Raw genomic sequence first — 21,985 nt, forward strand, 5'->3', positions numbered from 1 at the left:
GTTTCATCAAAACCGCAATAGGCCAGTGCTTCAATCTAAAGTCATGTCAATGCTTGTGTTGCAGTTGAGGCACATAATTGTAATGGTGCGCTCTTTGGTGACAGAATGAGTCAGCCTCAGTTTAAAGCCCAGCCCTGGTAAACAGCGGCAGACTGCAGGAGGGGCCGAATGACTCCTTTGGATTCAGAGACTGAGAGAAGGGTGAGATATTTAGGAATTAGGTTTTGCTTTTGGACATGACCCTGCCTTGGCTGTCTTGGAGGACGCCTCACTGGGACAGCTGGACAGTCAATTTTACTTGTGGGAATACAAAGGAATGGTGGAACGCCTCAGTGCTCCTTCACGTATGGAAGCCACTGCCAGAACAAGAGGAAACACTAAAGCTCTGAAGTCAGTCTGGTCAAACGTCATCAGGAGTAGCTGACAACGCCTGTCCATAAAAACCAAATCCTTAAGATATCTCACCGGAAATCTCTGAATCATCACAGCTGGAAAACGTTGGGATCTACTCTGCACACAGCTGCTCAGAGAACTTTAAACTTTTGTTATAGCTTGTGTTAGTTTGACCCGGTTTGATCAAAATGCAGTGTCAATCGCAAGTCTCCTTTGAAACCACAGACAGTGACATTCCTCTTGTAGATGCATTCTCTGCTTTCCATGATGTCTCTTTCCTTGTGCTCCCGCAGGGCTGAACCGGCCTCTCTGTTGTTGCTCTTCGTGTTTGTGTTTCAACACTTCGTGACTATCAGATAACATCCCGCAGACCACGCGGGAGGAGCTGGAGAGGAGCCCTCCAGACGCAGACCCACGTTAAAGAATGGCACACTTAGCAAGGTCATGCTAAGCTGTACACACACGGTGACACTGGTGCTAGACTGCATGCTTACACGGACCGTAAACATGCACCAAATGCACTCACAAAAGGACAAGCTCTCTGATTTTTTTTCCCCCCCCTGGCTTCAAATATGACCAGGCCTCAAACTGTAATCCGCAATGTCTGCAGCTTATTTTCGAGGGGCTTTACTATCAAATGAATCTCTGCCTGTGTGTGAAAGCAACATGCAGGTCTGTGTGCAAGTGTAAAGCAGGATCATATGAGAGCATCCGTGCCGTGCATGCCCCGTCTCACCTCTCCCATTTTAAACTCCGAAGCTCCAAAATGGACCGTGACCGAGCTGAAGATCGCCATTGGTCGGGCGCAAAATTCAGATAAAGCAGGCCAAGATGTTATAGAGGGGAGGGGGCTTTTTCTCTATCCCTTTAAAAAACAGGCCTGTCCCTTCTTGTGAAGGAACAACAACCAAATAAATCAGAGACATACGGCATGACAAACTCCAGATTGTAGCACCCTAGTGATCCTAAACATGTGCTAATCATTAGCCCCTTGGCTTCCTGCTGGAGCCGATGTCATCAGCACACATCCCAACAGGCGAGACCAGCATACAAACTGTTGCATCGAATCAGAGCGAAACTGCCCTCAGGGAGTTTGCAATGGAGCAATAAAAGCTATGAAAGAATTTGAATCGCCTCGCTCTCATTTCTACTCCTTTCTTGCAGTTCTACTATCTATGGATACATGTCTAAGCTGCGTCCGGCACACTCCATGTTCGTTCATTTTAATTCCAATCGAGTATGTCAACACTCGTGGTCATATGATTCAGTTGCTGATCTACTCCGAAAATCCCCTTCCACTCCCAGTAATTCTTGTCCTCTTGTTATCAGCGGTTTTCTCATTACTGCTGCGCTGCTATCTTTTCCAAGCAGTGTATTTGTGCTCCTCGAACAGCTAACTGTGCAGCACTTACTTTACAGGCTGCCAATTCTGACTTCATGCAAAGTAAGGTGCGATCCAGTGAATATTTTCTTCCCTGAAGTGTTGCCAGCACTTTTGTAAATCTGGTCTAACTGGAGAATAAGGAGCTGATTTTAACTCCCTATTGAGTGCGTTGTCTAAGGCATTCACTTGTTGTCTAAAGCAAGATGTGTGGCTAGCAGTGGTGAGAGCAGTACACCCCTGAGGTCATCAAGAGGCTGTTGCCTTAAATGTAAGGCAACGACTACTATTACGTCTGTGTAAAACAGCTGGGAGGTGAGTCAACAGATCATTGGCTTAGGGACAGCTAGTAAACAGCTAGCTGTTGTCTTGTGTGAAAGAAAGGAGCTGAGGGTGTTTTATCTCTTTCTACATCGGACTGCTTGAGTTATGAGTCATCTGACTGCTGATACAAGAAACCTGATAATGGAATCCAGTGCTCATGGTGCTCTGGTTTCCTGTCTGTATTTGTCAGAGATGGCTGGTTAAACTTGTTTGCCATTGGGTAACGTGGTGATACACATAAACAGCAATGGCTAGCCCTCCGACTGTCTAGCGGCCTGGCCAAAGGAAGCTGTGGCCCCGCCGTGAAGCTTGGCTTTGCAGCAGAGTATCTGTGCTGTGCGTGCGCATCCGTCTGCAATGGTCTGGACTGCGGCCCAAGTCGCCACGATAACACAGGATGTGCACAGAACCCACTGACAGCTCCTCTCAGTGGAAGAGTGAAGGAGGAGGCGAGGACGCGCTGATAAATTCTGGCAGACAGAGATGCACCACATGGGCCAGAAATCCACACATGCATAGCACACAGTGGAACACATCCACAAATTCCACAATGTTGGTCTCATGGCTCTGACAACTCCCTAAGATTCATCCAATTATTTAACTGCAGGACAGCTCGAGTGATGGCAAACTGCCGGTCAGTTGCTCCTCCATTTTGGTCAAGACTGAAAATCGTATATAGTTTGATGGATTGCAATGACATTTTGTGCATACATTCCTTGTCCCTATATGATGAATCCGAAGACTTTGATTACTTGGATTTTCCTCTATAGCACTACCAGCAGGTTAATATATGTCTATATTTTTAGTGAGATGTCTCGACATTTATAACCTTAAAACTTGGTACACACATTCATGTCCTCCTTCGGAGGGATTGTCATAACTTTGCAGATACCATAACTTTGAATCTCGTGCCATCAGTTCAAAATTCTCATTTGTCCAATTGTTGTTTACGATTAGAAACATGTAAACTAATGTCACTCTCATCAGCCTCATCTGTGTTTGCTGCCAGTTCGCAAATGTTAGCATGCTGTCATGCTAATCAGACAGTGACTGGGGCAGCCTCACAGAGCCGCATGGCTGTAGACTCGTAATCGTGTTTCTACCTTTTCATTATTGGAAGAAATAGAAAAACAGACAAAACATAACTGAGCACGGACAGAAAAGTATGTGGCCACAGAAACACAGACTTGATCAAAGGAAAATCTCAGGAAAAAAAAATATATCTAAGTACTGGTTATGTTATTTGATTGTGAGACGATATCTTCAAAATGTAGTGCGTAAACAAACCCGCAGTCACCGCTTATCATGAAAGATGTGTCCAAAATCCCCATAAAACACAGATTTGACAGATTAGCACTTGAACCGAAAGTAACTGCCAGACAATTGAAAGAGTTTCCTCCCCGAAAAGTGCATTTTTCACAAATATGAAGGAGGGCACAGGAAGAACAGCTTGATCTACAGACTGCAGCCTATACTACTCCAGCAGGATTTAAGACATAGCAGATCCCACCCACTCCTATCCCAGGCTAACCTCACTCTTTAGCCAGAGCGATGAGAGACGTTGGGATGTATTGTTATGCTTTTATGCATTCCAGATGAGACCTTAGGCTGTTCCCCCACCCAAATGAGTGTTTCACAACATGTGTTCTGCTGTGGTTCCTTTATTTTTATGAATTTCACCCTTTCATCACAAAAGAAAAGTTGGGTGTGGTCAGAAACAACAAGCAGTGTTACAAACAGAAAGACATCTATACATTTTCAACATTTCACTTTTTTAAAGCACTTTCTCTTAGTTTTTTTCCTTTGACACAAAAAGTTTGAAAATAAATGACTGTAAATAAAGCACTGGCCATCACCCGAGACCAAAACAGGTTTAGAATGTGCATGCGGAAAAATGACATGAAATCCCATTGTTGGCCATATGGTGGGGAACTCATAGAAGAGATTAAAGCATGGCAGCTTGGATTGAGCTCTCCACTGTTTCAGTTGTGAGTTGTGGGGGGATGGGATGGAAAGACTTAATTGAAAACAGGGGGTTGTTTTTATATTTTTCCATCATAAAGTTACCCTTCAAAACAATTACCTGGGCTCTCGTTACAGTGGGCCTACAGTACAGCTCCATCCTTGTTAAAAACTGGACGACTGCAAGAACTAATCCCACTCTTTTGGCCTTAAAAGTGAACGTATATCATAAACACTACACTTACAAACACGTGTTAACTACACACAAAAGCAAGCACAAGTTTGAGATGCATGCTCATGGAGATCAGTGTCGCCACAAACTAAATCTCTGTCTGTGTTGCTTTCTCTTACACACACACACCCACACACACACACACACACACACACACACTACACGTACAGTCACAGTGCAGCTGACTACCTAAAGTGCCACTTTGGGGATGTGGGGGTTTTCCGAGGAGAATATTGCATTCTCTGAGGTCATGGTTGGGTTTGTAAATCTCCAGTCAGTAAAAACTACACATGTGGCTGTGGGAGGAGGGAGACGGGGGGGGGGGGGGGGGGGGGGGGGGGGGCGCTGGCCAATTCCTGACTTAGCTACACTGCAATTGTTGCTGGAAAGTTTAGTGAAAACTGGAAACTCTGTGGTGACGGTAGAAGTTTTTCACACAACACCAATGTATTGAAATACCTCTGTGTCTAATAACAGGTGGCTGAATGCCAAGTACTCTTTCAGTTTCATTATTGGATTTTGACTTTCTGTGGTTCATCCATTGTGACTTCTACTGAGCAGTGTGAGATTATCAGTGCTGTAAAAAAAAAACGGAAAATGACCAGCGCTTGCTGGTGACCAGGAAATTCCAAATTCTATCAGCAGTTCTTTCCATTGAGTAGCCTTTTCTCTTAGCGTGTGTGAGAGTGTGTGTGTGTGTGTGTGTGTGTGTGTGGGTGCGTGTGTGGTGTCTTCTTGAGTCGCTGTCTAGCTGGCTCTCTTCCTTTAGTGAGAACCGATGGGGCTGCAGACGACAGGCAGCTGGAGCGACCATAACACACACACACACACACACATACTGGTGGATATGTAATAGGCGGACTTTTTCGCCATACAGGCCCGGTTGTGGTTTGGATGGACTACCCTTTCCTGAGGTCCCACAGCTTTGGCAGTTCGGTTAAAACACTTCAAAAAATCTGAAAAAAATTCAGCTCACTTTAGATTTCAGATACAACCAAAACAACTTCAATACACAGCAACCTAATTCTATTGTGGTATAGGCAGACATTTCTATTTTTGACAAAAGTGTGACTTATGAGGACCAAAAAAACACTGTTGGGTCTTTAAAGGGACAATAAGCCCGCCCTCCTCATTAACATAAATACACACACCTGACAGGACACAGCATTACTGGAACAGTTAATTTAATATCAAAACTAATCTTAATAGATGACCAAATTGGAGGCATGCAAGTTGGCCACCTCCAGAGTGAGACAGTATGTGTATAGATAGATCTATCTATCTATCTAGAGAGAATCAGCGAGTGCCTGAACCTGGCTTCAATATCTGGCTTTCATTTAACATGAAAAAAAACAAGAGGTGGGGCGCTTTATCATTCAGTCAAGTTTATTAAGTTCAAACTCAGGCCACAGACTTAATTTTTTGTAAACAACTCTTGACAAACCGAAGAGAACAAGAGAGAGCGACAGAGACAGAGAGAGAGAGACAGCGACAGAGAGAGAAAAAGAGAGACAGCGACAGAGAAAAAGAGAGAGAGACACAGACAGAGAGAGAGACACAGACAGAGAGAGAGACACAGACAGAGAGAGAGACACAGACAGAGAGAGAGACACAGACAGAGAGAGAGAGAGCGAGACAGAGCGAGACAGAGCGAGACAGAGACAGAGAGACAGAGAGAGAGCGAGCGAGAGAGACAGAGAGAGACAGAGACACAGAGAGCGAGGGAGAGAGACAGAGCGAGAGAGAAAGAAAGAGAGAGAGACAGAGAAAGCGACAGAGACAGAGAGCGAGAAAGAAAGAGAGCGAGAAAGAAAGAGAGAACGAGAACGAGAGAGAACACATGAACATTAACTTTCCTGCCAAAAAAAACAAAATAACAAAAAAGGATATTTGTTTACAGCTTCTGTGACTGTCTTTTTTCAGCTGTTCCCCGATTCCGAACGAAGTCTCTGACATTTTGCACAGTTCTTTGTTCCAAGACTGGTCCTTCCACCAACTTGCAGTGACTGCATTCGTTCTTGGAGGCCAGGTGACCTTTACGAATGTGATTTTTGAAGTGCCGCATTACTGCTGCAACCTCAGCCTTGGACCACGCTTTCTTTGTCCCTCTTCTGGACCCAGCATCTTTTCCTGGAAGATATACAAAGTAGACAAGACGATCACACAAACAGAAAACAAAATGTATTGGCAAAATGAAGCAATCAAGTACGGACACTTAGGAATATGTTAAGCAGTAAAACTTACAACAAATTACTGTGATAACATCTTTAACATTTTAAAGTGGCTGAACCTTTTTATATTTCAATAGATAACTCATTACAGTGCATGAGGGAAACCATTTCTGTTGTTTTGGTTCTGTACTCTAACACACTAGATTGGAAATTAAAGAAAAAAAACAATGTTGAGTTAAAAGTCTCAGTGAAGCGTATTTACCTTCTATACTGTGACGCAATCTCCAATGAAACAGAATATTTGAGCTGTGTACAGTAACAAGTGGGATCAAATTCTTCACATTTGATTGGACAGCTAAAGAGTGGGCAGGCTTAGAGTTTAGCATGATATGGAGCTACAGAGGACTGTTGGCTTTACACACCTCACCAGTTGGTAGAGAGATGGAAGGGAAACCTTGCAGATTTTGAAACAGCACAGTATCACTGCACCGTAGCCAGTACATGCAGATGACCGGTACCTAGAGCTCTCTGCTGAGCCACTGACAACGCAGACCGGCGGAAGTACATTTTCTTCCCACCGATATTCAAATGCACATCTCTTGTTGTCTGTCTCCACATTGTTACCAAGATCAACAAAAAGGTGATATCACTGGTGTGGCTACTTCGTGGCTCAAAGTTTTGTTTGATCGGATACATTTTGAAGACTTCAAACATTTGAAACTGTTTTGCTGAGAAAAGAAAGGGACTTTATGGGGATTTTGATGAAAGTTACCTGGATATTGATATTGTTTTACATATATTTGGCATAGAACAAGAAATAAATGAACAATCAACACTGGAACTTTAATTAAGATCCAATTCACAGTTAAAAAAATTATTGAATTAACATCCACATTGGATTAACAGTGGGAATTGGGCCTGAAAGTTCAATATTGACCTTGAAAATATTAGTCATAATCTTCAGACTATGGTCTGCTCTGGAAAAAGGCAAGCTGTGTTGATTTAGTGTCGGTGCTAGCACAGAGGGGAAAAGCAATGCCACTTCATCCAGCAAAATAAGTGCCAGCATTTCTGGTACTAATAGCTATTTACTACAACGTTTTGTACCTAACGGTTTGTGTCTGTCCTGAGACTGCAGATCGAAAGCAGCGGAATTTGGTAAAATGCATCGGTCTCCTTGGATGAGATTAATGTGTTTTGTACATGAATGATAATGGTTTGTTGCCGTGATAACTTCCTTCTCAAAATCCTTCCATAAAGTATTATTAGCCATTGTGAATGTTATGGCTTCTGATAAACCTTAAAACTATTACTAAAACCCGCTTAAAGCTATTTCCAAGAGTCGAGACAAAACAATAAAAAGTGAGTCAGTCGGTTACTGTATAAATATGTATGGACTACAACATATTTTAAATAGGATTAGTCAAGCCTGCAATTTTCTTACCAGACCAGGAGTCTCTGGTCACAGTGAAAATCAGGGTGAAACATTTAAATGGGTCCAATGAGTGTAGTACACTCATTCGTATGTGTGCCTGAAACGGGTAGAATGAAATTCACTACGGCCATGTTATGTTTTAGTTTATAAATAATGATACATTTTTTAACAGATCTGGTATTAGTTATATTTACCACAATCTTCAATCCCATCTTCAATGAATTAAGGGATATAGATAGATAGAGATATATATATATTCATACCACTTTTTAAAATATTTGTTTTGCATTTTTCTTGAAAGTGAACTTTAGCGTGAACTACTTGGGCGCTCCTCACTCTTTTTAAATCGTATGTCTTCTCATTTTGCCTTTTCTTTCTTCTATACCTTGCATCAATGCCTTTTTGTGTCTAATGTAACTACTTTAAAAGGTGCTCTACCATCAAACTTGGCTTACCTTCAGAGAGAGGGGCGGTCTCAGTTACTGTGGACGACACTGTTCCTGCTAAATACACAATTTCACAATACTTTAGTTTCAAATTGAATTTAAAGAACATTTGGTGAACAGCGACAAGTATAAAGTGAGGGAACCTACCTGAATCTTCAAAGTCATGGACCTGCTCTGTGATTGTAGAGTCAGATGTAGCATCTACAGGCTCGCTAGTTCCAAACTCTGATGCTCTGCCTGCTGTGCCACAGTTATCGGATTCGCTCCCACTGTCCTCGTCTTCAGTGCCGCTGAATGCAATTTCATCTGGAAAATAGTATTAGTAGTTCTCGCATGAAAAGCTGCACATAAAAACAAATCAAAGTTGGAAATATTTTTGCTTATTATATGGCAGCATATATAAAATTTAAAACAGTATCAGGTGTGTTGTAAGTGTTAATTTCTTTACAAACCGTCCACTTCAAGCTCATCCAGTGATTTTCCCTGCATGCTGGAAAGATTCCCTTTCTCCATCGATAAAAGCAGTTTGGAAATCTTGGCCAGTTGTGTTGTGGGAACTGATAATCTGTAGAAATCCCGGTGAACACGGATGTCGTGACCCATGAAATCTGCAACCTGATCAAGTTCATTGTTTTTCAAATTAAGGACTTGTGAGAGTGTGGCGACGTGTTTCCTGAGCTGTGTCGACCTGAGGTACTCGGGGTGCTTTGCTCCACACTCGCTTGCATAAACACGCAAACAGTCCTGTCCCCTGTAGTGGCTCATCGAGTTGGGTATCGCAAACAGGAAGACATTTGTGGCACAAACACCACAATCTGTTCTTTTACTGGTAAGGAGTGACAGAGCATCCATCATGCTTGGTGTGAGCAGAACTGCAACCTTTCTGCCCCTTTTTCCCATGATTTCGATTCGGCTGAAATAGTTGCACAGTCTCTGTTCAGTCTTCGACAACCCCATGGCAACATCTTCATGAAGCTTTGTATCGTCTCTTTCATGGAAACTTTTGAGGCGCATTTTTGAAACCTCCCCAGCACGTCTTCGATTGAACACAATGATTTGTGTAAGTGTACTCTTTGCAAGTTGAGCATAGTTCTGAGTACTGGTCTTCTCCTTCAAGTTGCAAAAGGCAGTTTCTGCAGACTTCTCGAGGTGCCGATGAAGGCTCTGAACATCTTCAGTGAAGGGTAATGTTGATGGCTTGTTATATTTTGCGTCACTCAGTGTGTTCAGGGCACTGTGAGACACCATCTCAGACCACTTGGTGGTGTACAGCTTCTTGAACATGTCAGTGGACTTGATCAGTTCTTCATCTTCTGCCATGAGGCCCCTACAATGAACAATGTCACAGATTTTCTGAAGTGCATGTCCCAATTTCAGCGCGAGGCTTGGTCTTGCGTATGAGTGTTTTTCTTCATCAAAACCTGAAACTTTCTTTACAGCTTGCACAACCCTCTGGAAGTTAGCAGGTTTAACAGCCTCCTCTAGGTTATGTACAGAGAAGTCTTCGCGCAGACATAGCAACAAACGCCCCACTTCACGGAGCTTTTGTCGTATGTACTCATACTTGGTAGGATCTTGTCCATGTTTGTTATAGAGTGACTGAGCTAAATTAATAATGGTGAGGTCATTTCGCACAACTGAGGCAACCGCATCCTGTTTCATGACACTAAGGATCCTCCACACTCCACTTGAGATCTGCTGACAGAGTGCAGATTCTTGAGCTTCAGCCAAAGCCAGTACTTTGGTTCTCCCAGGTTCTTCATCTTTGTTTTCTGGCTTAAAGGGACATCTGCGGGCATGTCTCCAAAGTTCCTTACGAATGTACATGCCTTGACAGTACATACAGTGAATAAACTTTCCAGCCAGTGCTTTAGCCTTTGGTTTTCTTTTCACTTTCAGTGGTCCTGTTCCATCTTGTAAAACTTTAGTGTTGTGTCTAAAATTTCCCTTATTCCTCATCTTTTCTACTAATATCTTGCGATCTTTTGAGTGCTCAGGGAGGGAAAATGCTTTTACAATTTCAGCATGTGTCTTGTGTGTTTTCAAATGGCGGGAAATTTTGCTTTGTGGCTTACCACAAACATAACAGTAATTCTTTTTGGTCATAGTCAGATGTGGTACTTGTTGTTCGTGAAGCGCAACTTCACACTTTTCCTTTGTTGAGTCTTTGGTAGGATTCAATGAATCAGATGTTTCAGCAGCATTGGCAACCATGTGATCTTCAAGAGGTGGGAAACCTTTTACTGAAGTGGACACAACTGGGACGCTCGTGTCTGACCCATAAGATGTTCCAACATCAGGTAGTACTGGTTTTACTTGAATCTGTTCGGCTTTCAACTGACTAGGCATAATGGGGATGCTTGCATCTGAATCATCATCTTCTGTTTCTGAGTCTGGTATGTATTCCTCATCGGACATGCACTTATCATCATCTGATATTTGATCCAGAAACTGGTAAGAAAACAAAGGATTTCACGTGATGATGGACAGCTACAGACAGTTAAGAGTTCAACAAACTATATGTGCTCTGTTTTCTGTGTCCAACTCACCTGTGATGAGTATTGGAAGTTATCATTTTTAATTCTTCTGAGGCAGGATTTATGCCAGACTCCTGAACAACCTGTAAGACATTTTGAATATACAGTACAAAGTTTCAATACCACATGTTTATTCAAAAAGTCTCCCTTTTAAAGAGATAATTGATGCCCATGTTTGCACTTGTAAGTGTAATAACAGGTGCATTGGAGTAAAACCTCTAGCATTAAAACATAACAAATCTTGTCAGTGCCAATGAAGCAAAATAAAACACCTTTAAGTAATCTGAATGATATCCCACACTCTTAACTACTTCAACTTCATCATAACACATGTTTACACATCCTACAATTTTGAGAACTAGTTGATATATTAGCCTATGTTGTGAACCAAGGATTATTTGTCATCAGTGTTTCATTGTTGAATGGTTTGTACATTAGAACAGCAAATATACCGACCCAATACCCTAAGACAAACTCTGTACCAATTCAATAAATATCTCACCTCTGCATTCATAGCCAATCCACTTGTAGGAGGATACAGGTCCCACACAATGAACACACTTGTCCAAGGAGGATATTGTTGCGCACACCAGGCGATGATTTTGACACTGTTAAAATTAAGTATAACTTATTTCTGACAGTTTTACATTGACATCTACTAAGTTGACTACATTTTCCAATTGACCTTCTGAATCAGATTTTTCTTTTAGGAACTGTAATTGTTCCATATACACCATATGAGGCAACTGCACTTACACACACTAATGAAACATGATTTCATGTTTTTTCATAAATAATGTAATTAAACTTAAGTTTACCTTTTCAACCCTGTGGAAGGGATCAAGTTGTGGACATGTTTGAGTCAGGCCATCCTCAGAGGTCTCAATCTTGTCAGTCGCTTCACTCTCAGCAGTCTCAATCAGCTCACTCTCAGTTATCATCTGTAGCAGGCAAAAAAGGAGGACAATGAACAGAGAGAAACTGTAATGTACCATTACAGACACTATTTGGAGTTTTAATGAGAGAAACAATCCTACTGTTGCTAAAACTATGTTATGGACACCAAACATTTCCAGAGGCATTTCCTTATCAAGACCCTGAAAAAAAGGTCTTATCATATCTATATTTATTGAAGACTGGGTGCTTCTTGTGTAACATTATGTGGAAGTTATGACTGTTTTTGCCTTCATAGTTCTTATATTAGCTGTGAGTGATTAGTTAAACAGATATACATATCACATGCAGGTTGTGCAAATATTCTTAAAAAACAAAGTGCTTGACACACACACAAACAATACTGACTTACACTTGGACAAGCATTTAATGAGATGGCTGTCCCAATAAAACATACAACAGTCAGGCAGCTGCACACACACACAACCATCATATTGGTATATTTAGACAATATCTCATGTCCTCATATACCACCCGTCTCTATAAACCATGAGAGGAGACTACACACACACACACACACACCCACCCAACATATTGGTATATTTAGACAATATCTCATGTCCTCATATACCACCCGTCTCTATAAACCATGAGAGGAGACTACACACACACACACACACTAATGAAACATGATTTCATGTTTTTTCATAAATAATGTAATTAAACTTAAGTTTACCTTTTCAACCCTGTGGAGGGGATCAAGTTGTGGACATGTTTGAGTCAGGCCATCCTCAGAGGTCTCAATCTTGTCAGTCGCTTCACTCTCAGCAGTCTCAATCAGCTCACTCTCAGTTATCATCTGTAGCAGGCAAAAAAGGAGGACAATGAACAGAGAGAAACTGTAATGTACCATTACAGACACTATTTGGTGTTCAAAACATAGTTTTAGCAACAGTAGGATTGTTTCTCTCATTAAAACCCCAAACATTGTCAGAGGCATTCCCTTATCAAGACCCTGCAAAAAAGGTATATCTATATTTGTTGAAGACTGGTTGCTTCTTGTGTAACATTATGTGGAAGTTATGACTGTTTTTGCCTTCATAGTTCTTATATTAGCTGTGATTGATTAGTTAAACAGACATACATATCACATGCAGGTTGTGCAAATATTCTTAAAAAACAAAGTGCTTGACACACACACAAACAATACTGACTTACACTTGGACAAGCATTTAATGAGATGGCTGTCCCAATAAAACATACGACAGTCAGGCAGCTGCACACACACACAACCATCATATTGGTATATTTAGACAATATCTCATGTCCTCATATACCACCCGTCTCTATAAACCATGAGAGGAGACTACACACACACACACTAATGAAACATGATTTCATGTTTTTTCATAAATAATGTAATTAAACTTAAGTTTACCTTTTCAACCCTGTGGAAGGGATCAAGTTGTGGACATGTTTGAGTCAGGCCATCCTCAGAGGTCTCAATCTTGTCAGTCGCTTCACTCTCAGCAGTCTCAATCAGCTCACTCTCAGTTATCATCTGTAGCAGGCAAAAAAGGAGGACAATGAACAGAGAGAAACTGTAATGTACCATTACAGACACTATTTGGAGTTTTAATGAGAGAAACAATCCTACTGTTGCTAAAACTATGTTTTGGACACCAAACATTTCCAGAGGCATTTCCTTATCAAGACCCTGAAAAAAAGGTCTTATCATATCTATATTTATTGAAGACTGGGTGCTTCTTGTGTAACATTATGTGGAAGTTATGACTGTTTTTGCCTTCATAGTTCTTATATTAGCTGTGATTGATTAGTTAAACAGACATACATATCACATGCAGGTTGTGCAAATATTCTTAAAAAACAAAGTGCTTGACACACGCACAAACAATACTGACTTACACTTGGACAAGCATTTAATGAGATGGCTGTCCCAATAAAACATACGACAGTCAGGCAGCTGCACACACATACAACCATCATATTGGTATATTTAGACAATATCTCATGTCCTCATATACCACCCGTCTCTATAAACCATGAGAGGAGACTACACACACACACACACACACCCACCCAACATATTGGTATATTTAGACAATATCTCATGTCCTCATATACCACCCGTCTCTATAAACCATGAGAGGAGACTACACACACACACACACACACCCACCCAACATATTGGTATATTTAGACAATATCTCATGTCCTCATATACCACCCGTCTCTATAAACCATGAGAGGAGACTACACACACACACACACACACACCCACCCAACATATTGGTATATTTAGACAATATCTCATGTCCTCATATACCACCCGTCTCTATAAACCATGAGAGGAGACTACACACACACACACACACACCCACCCAACATATTGGTATATTTAGACAATATCTCATGTCCTCATATACCACCCGTCTCTATAAACCATGAGAGGAGACTACACACACACACACACACACACACACCCACCCAACATATTGGTATATTTAGACAATATCTCATGTCCTCATATACCACCCGTCTCTATAAACCATAAGAGGAGACTACACACACACACACACACTAATGAAACATGATTTCATGTTTTTTCATAAATAATGTAATTAAACTTAAGTTTACCTTTTCAACCCTGTGGAGGGGATCAAGTTGTGGACATGTTTGAGTCAGGCCATCCTCAGAGGTCTCAATCTTGTCAGTCGCTTCACTCTCAGCAGTCTCAATCAGCTCACTCTCAGTTATCATCTGTAGCAGGCAAAAAAGGAGGACAATGAACAGAGAGAAACTGTAATGTACCATTACAGACACTATTTGGAGTTTTAATGAGAGAAACAATCCTACTGTTGCTAAAACTATGTTTTGGCCACCAAACATTTCCAGAGGCATTCCCTTATCAAGACCCTGAAAAAAAGGTCTTATATCTATATTTATTGAAGACTGGGTGCTTCTTGTGTAACATTATGTGAAAGTTATGACTGTTTTTGCCTTCATAGTTCTTATATGGGAAAAGTATAGATAAACTAAAGCAAGACAAGCTAACAAATGCTACAGAGAAGTGGATACAAACTGCAGGTTAGTGTTGTGGAAGATGTCGGTCTGAGGAATGTTCTCAAGGTGCGTTCGCGTCACGTTTGGTGTGAACGCAGCTTTAGGATCGCAACGAATGACGTCACGTATGAGCCTCAAGACGCACAGTCACAAGAAGAATGCACGAGTTGTGTTAAAGTAAAATTTGGACTACCTTGCATCTCCACGGCCAGTCTGAGTCACCATAATTATAGGTGATCTCCTCTCCTTGACTGATGTCTCGTGCTGCAAACAAACACAGATGGGGCTTCCCTTTGATGGTTACGTACTTCATCTTGCCATTAGGGTTTCGATTATCGTCGTTTACAAGCCTTCCAAGCGACCCATCCTCTTTTGCTGCATCAACACTACAAAAATACAAGTGAATATTAGTTTCACAACAGTAAATATATAAAATAAAGGCAATGTGTCATTTAATTTTGATTGGACTAAGCATTGACATAATACGCACCACCATAGTTTGCCATTAAAATGGAACTCAAACATGAAAACCTTAAGGCTGTTGTGGTAGATTCTCTGTCTCCGCTCACATTCTTGCTTGCTTATCAGTTCACCTCTATATTCTAAGAGAAATTCTCCCTTTTCAAATGGAGTACAGGTGAAGATGCCGCGACCTATTTCATACACAGAAAAATATCCGTCAAGTTTATTCATACTTAAATCATGATTACAAAATCAGAACATTCAACTTACCTTTGAAGGCATTGATGTATTTGACATCAAGTCCCACTTTGTCCGCTCCAGTGTCAGTGTAGAATTTTGCATCATCCTTTGGATTTATACGTCTTCGCCGTTGCATATTGTTTGCTGAAATTACCAAAGAAGATGGTTGTCAGGATTATCATCTTTATTTGTAGAACATGCATGTTCAGAAAACATTGTATAGCCATTTAAACCAGTAATATACTGGGATAAAGGTGAGGAAGGCCAGCAGCGTGCTGGGGTGTCCACTGGATACTGTGGAGGTGGTGGGAGACAGGAGGATGATGGCGAAGCTCTCATCCCTGATGAGCCACGCCTCCCACCCCATGCAGGACACTCTCGCAGCTCTGCACAGCTCCTTCAGTCTCCCCGCTGCTGTCAGGCTGCACAACAAACTGCTCTCGGTGGACCACTAACACACTGAACACGAACACTTTAATTCATTCACCTGGTGCAATATCTTATCTAATCCGTGCAATATCCAACACGTTAAAGTATTTACCTGATCCGTCTGTATATTCTGTATATACTGGTATATTTAATACTCTTCTTTACTGTCTTATTTTATTACTGTTTTACTGTTTAGTTTATTATATTAATTGATTTGTATCTTTTATTTTATTTACTTGTGAGCAATGCTGCTGTAATCCTGTAATTTCCCCACTGAGGGACGAATAAAGGATTATTTTATCTTAAAAAATATGAAGAAAATGCATAACTGCTCCATTCATATTTGTAATTGACACTGCTTCACTTTTTAAGAATATCATTAGACCATCTAAGATTAACTGTCCTCTCTGCAGGCACAGAGTAAACGCACTATCGCACTATTATCATATTGGATAACCCGGACCACCCTCTCCACCAGCTCCTGCAGGGACAGCGGAGCACTTTCTCCAACAGACTCATGCAGCTCCGCTGTCACAAGGACAGATTCAGAAAAACATTCATGCCCTCTGCCATTAGACTTTATAATAAAACACTCGCTCGCTAGCTCGCTAACACGCTAGTTTGCGCTCGTTCGCTAGCTCGTGCTCGTGCCAGTGTTGAGCCACATCGTGTGTCAGCTAATGTTCGCTACATCGTCTGTCAGCTAATGTTAGCTTGTTCGCTAATGCTAGCTAGCACACCACATGACTCAACTGCCCTTAAAAATCACAAAGCATGCCATCATATCTCACCTCACACTGTCTCATCTCCTCCAGTCTCACCTGTTGCGAGCTCCGTTTTATACATACAAATAAAAATGCTTACCTGGTGGTGGTGTCTAATCCTCCATGAGTCCATGCGTCTCTTCCATGCCTGTCTGTGATTAAAGGGCTCCTTGGACTTGATGTCCGTAACGTTACATCGCTCCGACGTCCCTCCCTCGCGGGAAAACCAGGACGTGACGTCCCTACGTCACTCCGACGTACCTCGACGTAAAACCAGCCCGCGAAATTTAACTTGTGTATCAAAATGTGTATGAAACTGCACCAGCATGGTCAAGCCGATAGCAGGCGCTGTTCTATACACAGGGATACACAGAAATCAGGTCAACTGGTAAAGGTGGACTTAAGAGAATGTATGTTATTTAGACACTTATAAGGCGTTTACACTCTTTGTTTTATGAGGATCAGAAATCAGGGCTGCTGGTAAAAAAGGACTTTCCACGAAAAAGAGATTGTATGTTATTTAGACACTTATAACGGAGTTTACACTCTTTGTTTTATGAGGACCTCAGCATGGTCCGCATATACCAACTAAGTTCTCATAATGCTGGTGTGTAATCAGGTGAACAGTCCAGCCATAACATATCCACAGACACACACACACACACACACACACACACACACACACACACACACACACACACACACACACACACACACACACACACTTTAGGCCACCCTGGTCACACCCAAGGCATCCCAAGCACGCAGGGCCAGGCACTCAAAATGGCAGCACCGTGTGGCGTTCCAGATGTAGGGCTGGAATATTATCATATGTTGCTGATGAAGGGCTCAGTCAACAACATGATTAGAATGGCTACATAGAGCTGTGACAGTGGGCTGAGTGTCTCTTCTCTCTCCTCCCATCCCAGGGGCCAACAGCACGGTGACCTCACCCTGCCTCCACCCCACACAATCCCCTTCCAACACTTCCTGACTTGCACCAGAGCAGCAGCACAGCTGGAGCATGCAGCAGGAGAATAGAGAAAGAAAAAAAAAACCTGATGTGGATGATTACTTAACCATTCCCTCTCTTTTTGTTCCACCCTGTGCTCTGATTCACATTTTGTCCGACCTCGCTGTGGCTCACCAAGTCAGTCAAACACCCACTCTAAGCACTCTTGCATTCTTGAACACACACACATACGCACTCCCATACAGGATGAGTTTTTTTTTTGCTGTCAACATGACATTTTTCTGGAGATTGTGGTGTGAATGAGGCAGTGCTTTGCTTAAAATTAATCTGCGAGCTGTCAATCAAAGTCAACAGCTACAGATGGAAAGGGTGGAGAGGGCTTTAACCAGGCTTTACCACGCTAGACACACCGCCGAAAGGGAATTGTCTGATACAGGAAAGCCAGAAGATGGCTTCATGCTCAGCAGCGTCTTCCGAGCTCAGACACGCCTTGACATCACATGCGAAGCGTCACATCGAGTGTTTATGTTTCAAATAAACACCGCAGATGGATTATAATTTCAAGCCGACATCCACCCGCAGTGAAAAAATGTCTCATGGCAGATGTGAGAACGTTAAGGTTGTTTAAGGTGTCAGATCATTGTGCGTTGCTGTTTTTGACATTGGTTTTAAGCCAGCATTTGAGTGAACGTTTACACTTATAGCACACATGCCTCCAGGACGGTGACTGTATTCGTGTTTACCACTGCTGTACCGTCTTCTCCTCTGACTTCTGTTGTTCAACATAAAGCAGAGGAATGTTCTAGGCTGAACTAAATATGCGCTAATGTAAATATGCTGCACATTTTTGTGGCATTGTACACTCTGTATGCTGAATCTTCTTCTAAAGATCACTCTCATTTGTCATTTTGCATTTCATCCTTTTCTGCAGTCAGCATGCTCGACTGTTTATGAACTCATAAAATCAAGCGCTTAATTATTCTATTGAAGCAAAAAAAATGTAAATTCAGCCGAAATCAATCTTTGAATATTCATATAAAGTAAAATAAACACAACTCAACCCAACCCCAAAGACTAACAAACACACACGATACATCTGTTTATGGTCTGCTGGCTCTGATCGGTGAACTCGGAGCAGGAGGAGGAGGAGGAGGAGGAGGAGGAGGAGGAGGAGGAGGAGGAGGAGGAGGAGAGTCAGAGCCTGGCCGGCAGGATGACGAAGACAGCCAGCATTGGCCGGACTTTTCCCCCTCTCCTCTCCAGCTCAAGCCCTGAGGGACCCGAGGCCAGAGGGAGAGGAGCATAAACTGGATGACGGAGTTGTTGAATCGAGGGCCAACACCCAGTACAGTATGTCTTAAAGTAATCTCCCCACATGGAGCTCTGGGATTCTTCGCCCTAGTGTCGTTTTCTGACTCCAGACACACCCTGATTTATGATGCGATTGAGATCATTTGATAGAGGTGAGCGAGCCTTTAAGCGGCTGCAGTGTTTCCACTCGTTGAGGTCGCATGAAAACAGGAAGGTGATCGAGTGTAATGGAAAGTCTGTCTGATTGGCTGTGCTGGAGCCGATATTAACGTTTACACTATGGAATCACTGAGGTTCAGGAACAGCTAGCAGAGGAATGCCCAGAGGCCTGAACACAGCGCTTATACCCCCCCCGACCAAGTATGAAGTGAGAAGTGAATGAGGAACACTTTAAATACTCCTTAATATCGCTTCCTTTTTGACGCTTAAGTGCAAAAACTGTAAACTTCTAAACTAATATCTGCTCACATAGACTTTAATTTAAAGTACTTTCGAGGACGTTTGGACAAAACACAGTAATGTCGAGACTTTTACTTTGTACATGCGAGGCTAATACATACTGTATGTATATGAAAACGTATGATTGCTGAAGAAAAGACGCACTGAATGAATGAAATGCGTTGGACAAAAGGAGCCACTTATTTCCAGATTACCGTCAGGCATCACACTGTGCGACTGTACTCAGTTCCTTCTGCCCCTGCAGTGAATGTGTGGCACTGGCATTACTCATTATGTCGAGAGAGTGGGGATATTAAGTTGAAGAAGGACTGGAAGGTCAAAGTTGAAAGCTGGCCTATGGGATGTGACCCTTTGTGACCTCTCCCTTCCTGGTCAGCTTAGAGTAGTTTGCTCCACAGTGGGCATGCAGTGTCTCCTCAATAAGGAGGGCTTTATGTGGACAGACAGCCTCTGTTGGGATGGCGCCAAGTCTATGTTGGCAAGGATGTACTCTTGCTGTGTGATCAACATCTTAAGCCTCTTTTTACCAAGCCTGGGTTCACTGATTAATTGAATGCTCGCACCAATGAGCTACATTCAGAGATGAACAGAAAGCGAATTGTTTCTTTTCACGTGGAACTCTTTTAACTCTAAATTTAAGACTTTTGATATTTGGACTTTAAATGATCAATAATTGCTTAAAGCGTTGCGTAAGGACGTTTACATTTCCCAGCAGCCTAAAGGTGTGGGTTTGCGGAGGGGTGTGGTATGTGTGGGGCTACATCAGTGCTCTCCTTCCTTAACTGTCAAGGCAGCCATGGACAGACCTTGGAAGGGAAGTGGCGTCTGGCCGACTTGAGGGGGTGTAGAGCAGCAGAGCCCCCCCCCCCCCCCCCAGCCCTATTCTATGTGGTCAGGGCTGAATGCAGGCCAGGCCAGACCTCCTGGGGACGCACATGGCTGCAGGAACCGCGCTTCTTCTCAGCGGAGTGAGACACGGTCAGCAGAGCGGCACACAGACAGAAGGAACGAATGCAAAATGAAGGGAGGAATCATTGTTTCTGCATTCATGGCAAAAAAAATGAGTCCTTCGTGTTCACATTATCAGTGCAGAATCATGGCAGAAGTTGACTTCTTAATCCGTTCATTTTGAAATCACTACTTTGAAAGAAAAACGAGATTATTCCGGCGGTTTGTTTGTTCATGAACAGCAAAAAGATCTCGTTTGAATCCATGGTTTCAGTTGTGATTCTGCGGAATGGAACAACCTATTTCAACACTGGAGATTTAACCCAAAGAATCCATGACACAATCTCCAGATTCATAAAAGAAACTGCCGGTTGCTCAACAACAGGGGGGAGAACAAGAAAGACAGGAGCTGGAAAATTTGTTTTGTCACTTGGCAGACTGAAGTAAAGGCCGATGTAGAGCGTTTGAAAAGGCAGGATAAATTACTCTGGCAATAAGTGTTGATATTTAATCAATAACAAGACTGCCAAGGAGAGATATCTTTATGGTATTACATGATGGACATCAGCGATAATAACTTTGTGAAATACTGTCAACAATCGACAACTTTATCCTCCTCTTAGAATGAAGAAAGGGTTGATTTTGAATAAAAACATCAATGCCGAATGTTACTTGGCGCGGTTCAGATTCTATACGTCTTCTTGTGGGCGGGCCTTCTCACTGGAGTTACAGTGAGCCCTCCCAGACACTCTGCATACATTTGGTCAAAGATATGTGCATCAAAGCATGGGAAAGGATGTATGGACGCCATCCAGTTTTTCATTCTCGCTTCCAATCACATGGCGAGTGCCATGGCTTTCGACCATTCGCTTTTCAGTTCAGGGCAAGCAAAACAACTACACACACACACACACACCCACACACACCCACCCACTCCCCACCCCCCCCCCCCCCCCCCCCCCCCCCCCACTCAGTGCAGAACTACACAGCAGAAACGGGTGTTTGTTTATGGCCCATTAAAAAAAAAGGAGGAAAGCAAAATACTGCAAACATAAAAGAAAAATGCTGGAGCTGCTTGGGGAGTGGTGTGGATTTGTTTGGGGGGGGGGGGGAGCTCACACGCTAATGCGTGTGAGTGCGTGTGTGTGTGGGAGGGAAAAGAGAGCAGGGCCAGGCAAAGGGCGGTATATGAACAATTTTGTATTCAGTTTCTTTTCTCCCCCATCCCCCACTTTTTACTTCCCCTCTCTCCCTCCTTCATCAGCCCCCCCCCCCCCCCCCCCCCAGTCCCCTCCACCAGCAGGTTGCTTAATACTTTCCAGATTTCAGCATCCCGTCGGCCTGCCTGGAAGAGCAGCAAGTCTGCTGATGGAATTTGGCGGAAAAGGTTGTGGGTCCCGGCAGGGGCTTCTGACATAATAAACCTAAAGGCAATGAGCGCCTCCCATTGGCGGCTTGAGTAAAAAAAATATGATTTTCAAAGTGAGTTTGAAACCAAAGGGAAATGACATTTGACAGCAGATGAGAAACTGCATCCAGG

At 42.6% G+C, this 21,985-nt stretch overlaps 1 protein-coding gene and 1 long non-coding RNA gene across 2 annotated transcripts; both read right to left on the bottom strand.

Moving 5' to 3' along the window:
* Window positions 1–6,002: 6,002 nt before the first annotated feature.
* On the bottom strand, window positions 6,003–12,630 carry LOC306786590 (uncharacterized protein). Its single transcript, XM_079281406.1, has 8 exons — window positions 12,512–12,630; window positions 11,700–11,822; window positions 11,384–11,489; window positions 10,894–10,964; window positions 8,797–10,795; window positions 8,492–8,650; window positions 8,354–8,401; window positions 6,003–6,422 (listed from the first exon to the last, which is right to left on the bottom strand). The coding sequence occupies exons 2-8, from the start codon at window positions 11,820–11,822 to the stop codon at window positions 6,187–6,189; spliced, it is 2,742 nt and encodes a 913-aa protein (XP_079137532.1). The 5' UTR covers window positions 12,512–12,630; the 3' UTR covers window positions 6,003–6,186.
* A 2,196-nt stretch (window positions 12,631–14,826) lies between these two features.
* On the bottom strand, window positions 14,827–15,695 carry LOC306786951. The gene is made up of 3 exons (XR_013772516.1): window positions 15,592–15,695; window positions 15,350–15,512; window positions 14,827–15,245 (listed from the first exon to the last, which is right to left on the bottom strand). It is a non-coding gene; the product is annotated as an uncharacterized lncRNA (long non-coding RNA).
* Window positions 15,696–21,985: the final 6,290 nt, after the last annotated feature.

Source organism: Melanostigma gelatinosum (genome assembly GCF_949748355.1).
Source record: "Melanostigma gelatinosum genome assembly, chromosome: 13".
Classification (NCBI taxonomy): domain Eukaryota; kingdom Metazoa; phylum Chordata; class Actinopteri; order Perciformes; family Zoarcidae; genus Melanostigma; species Melanostigma gelatinosum.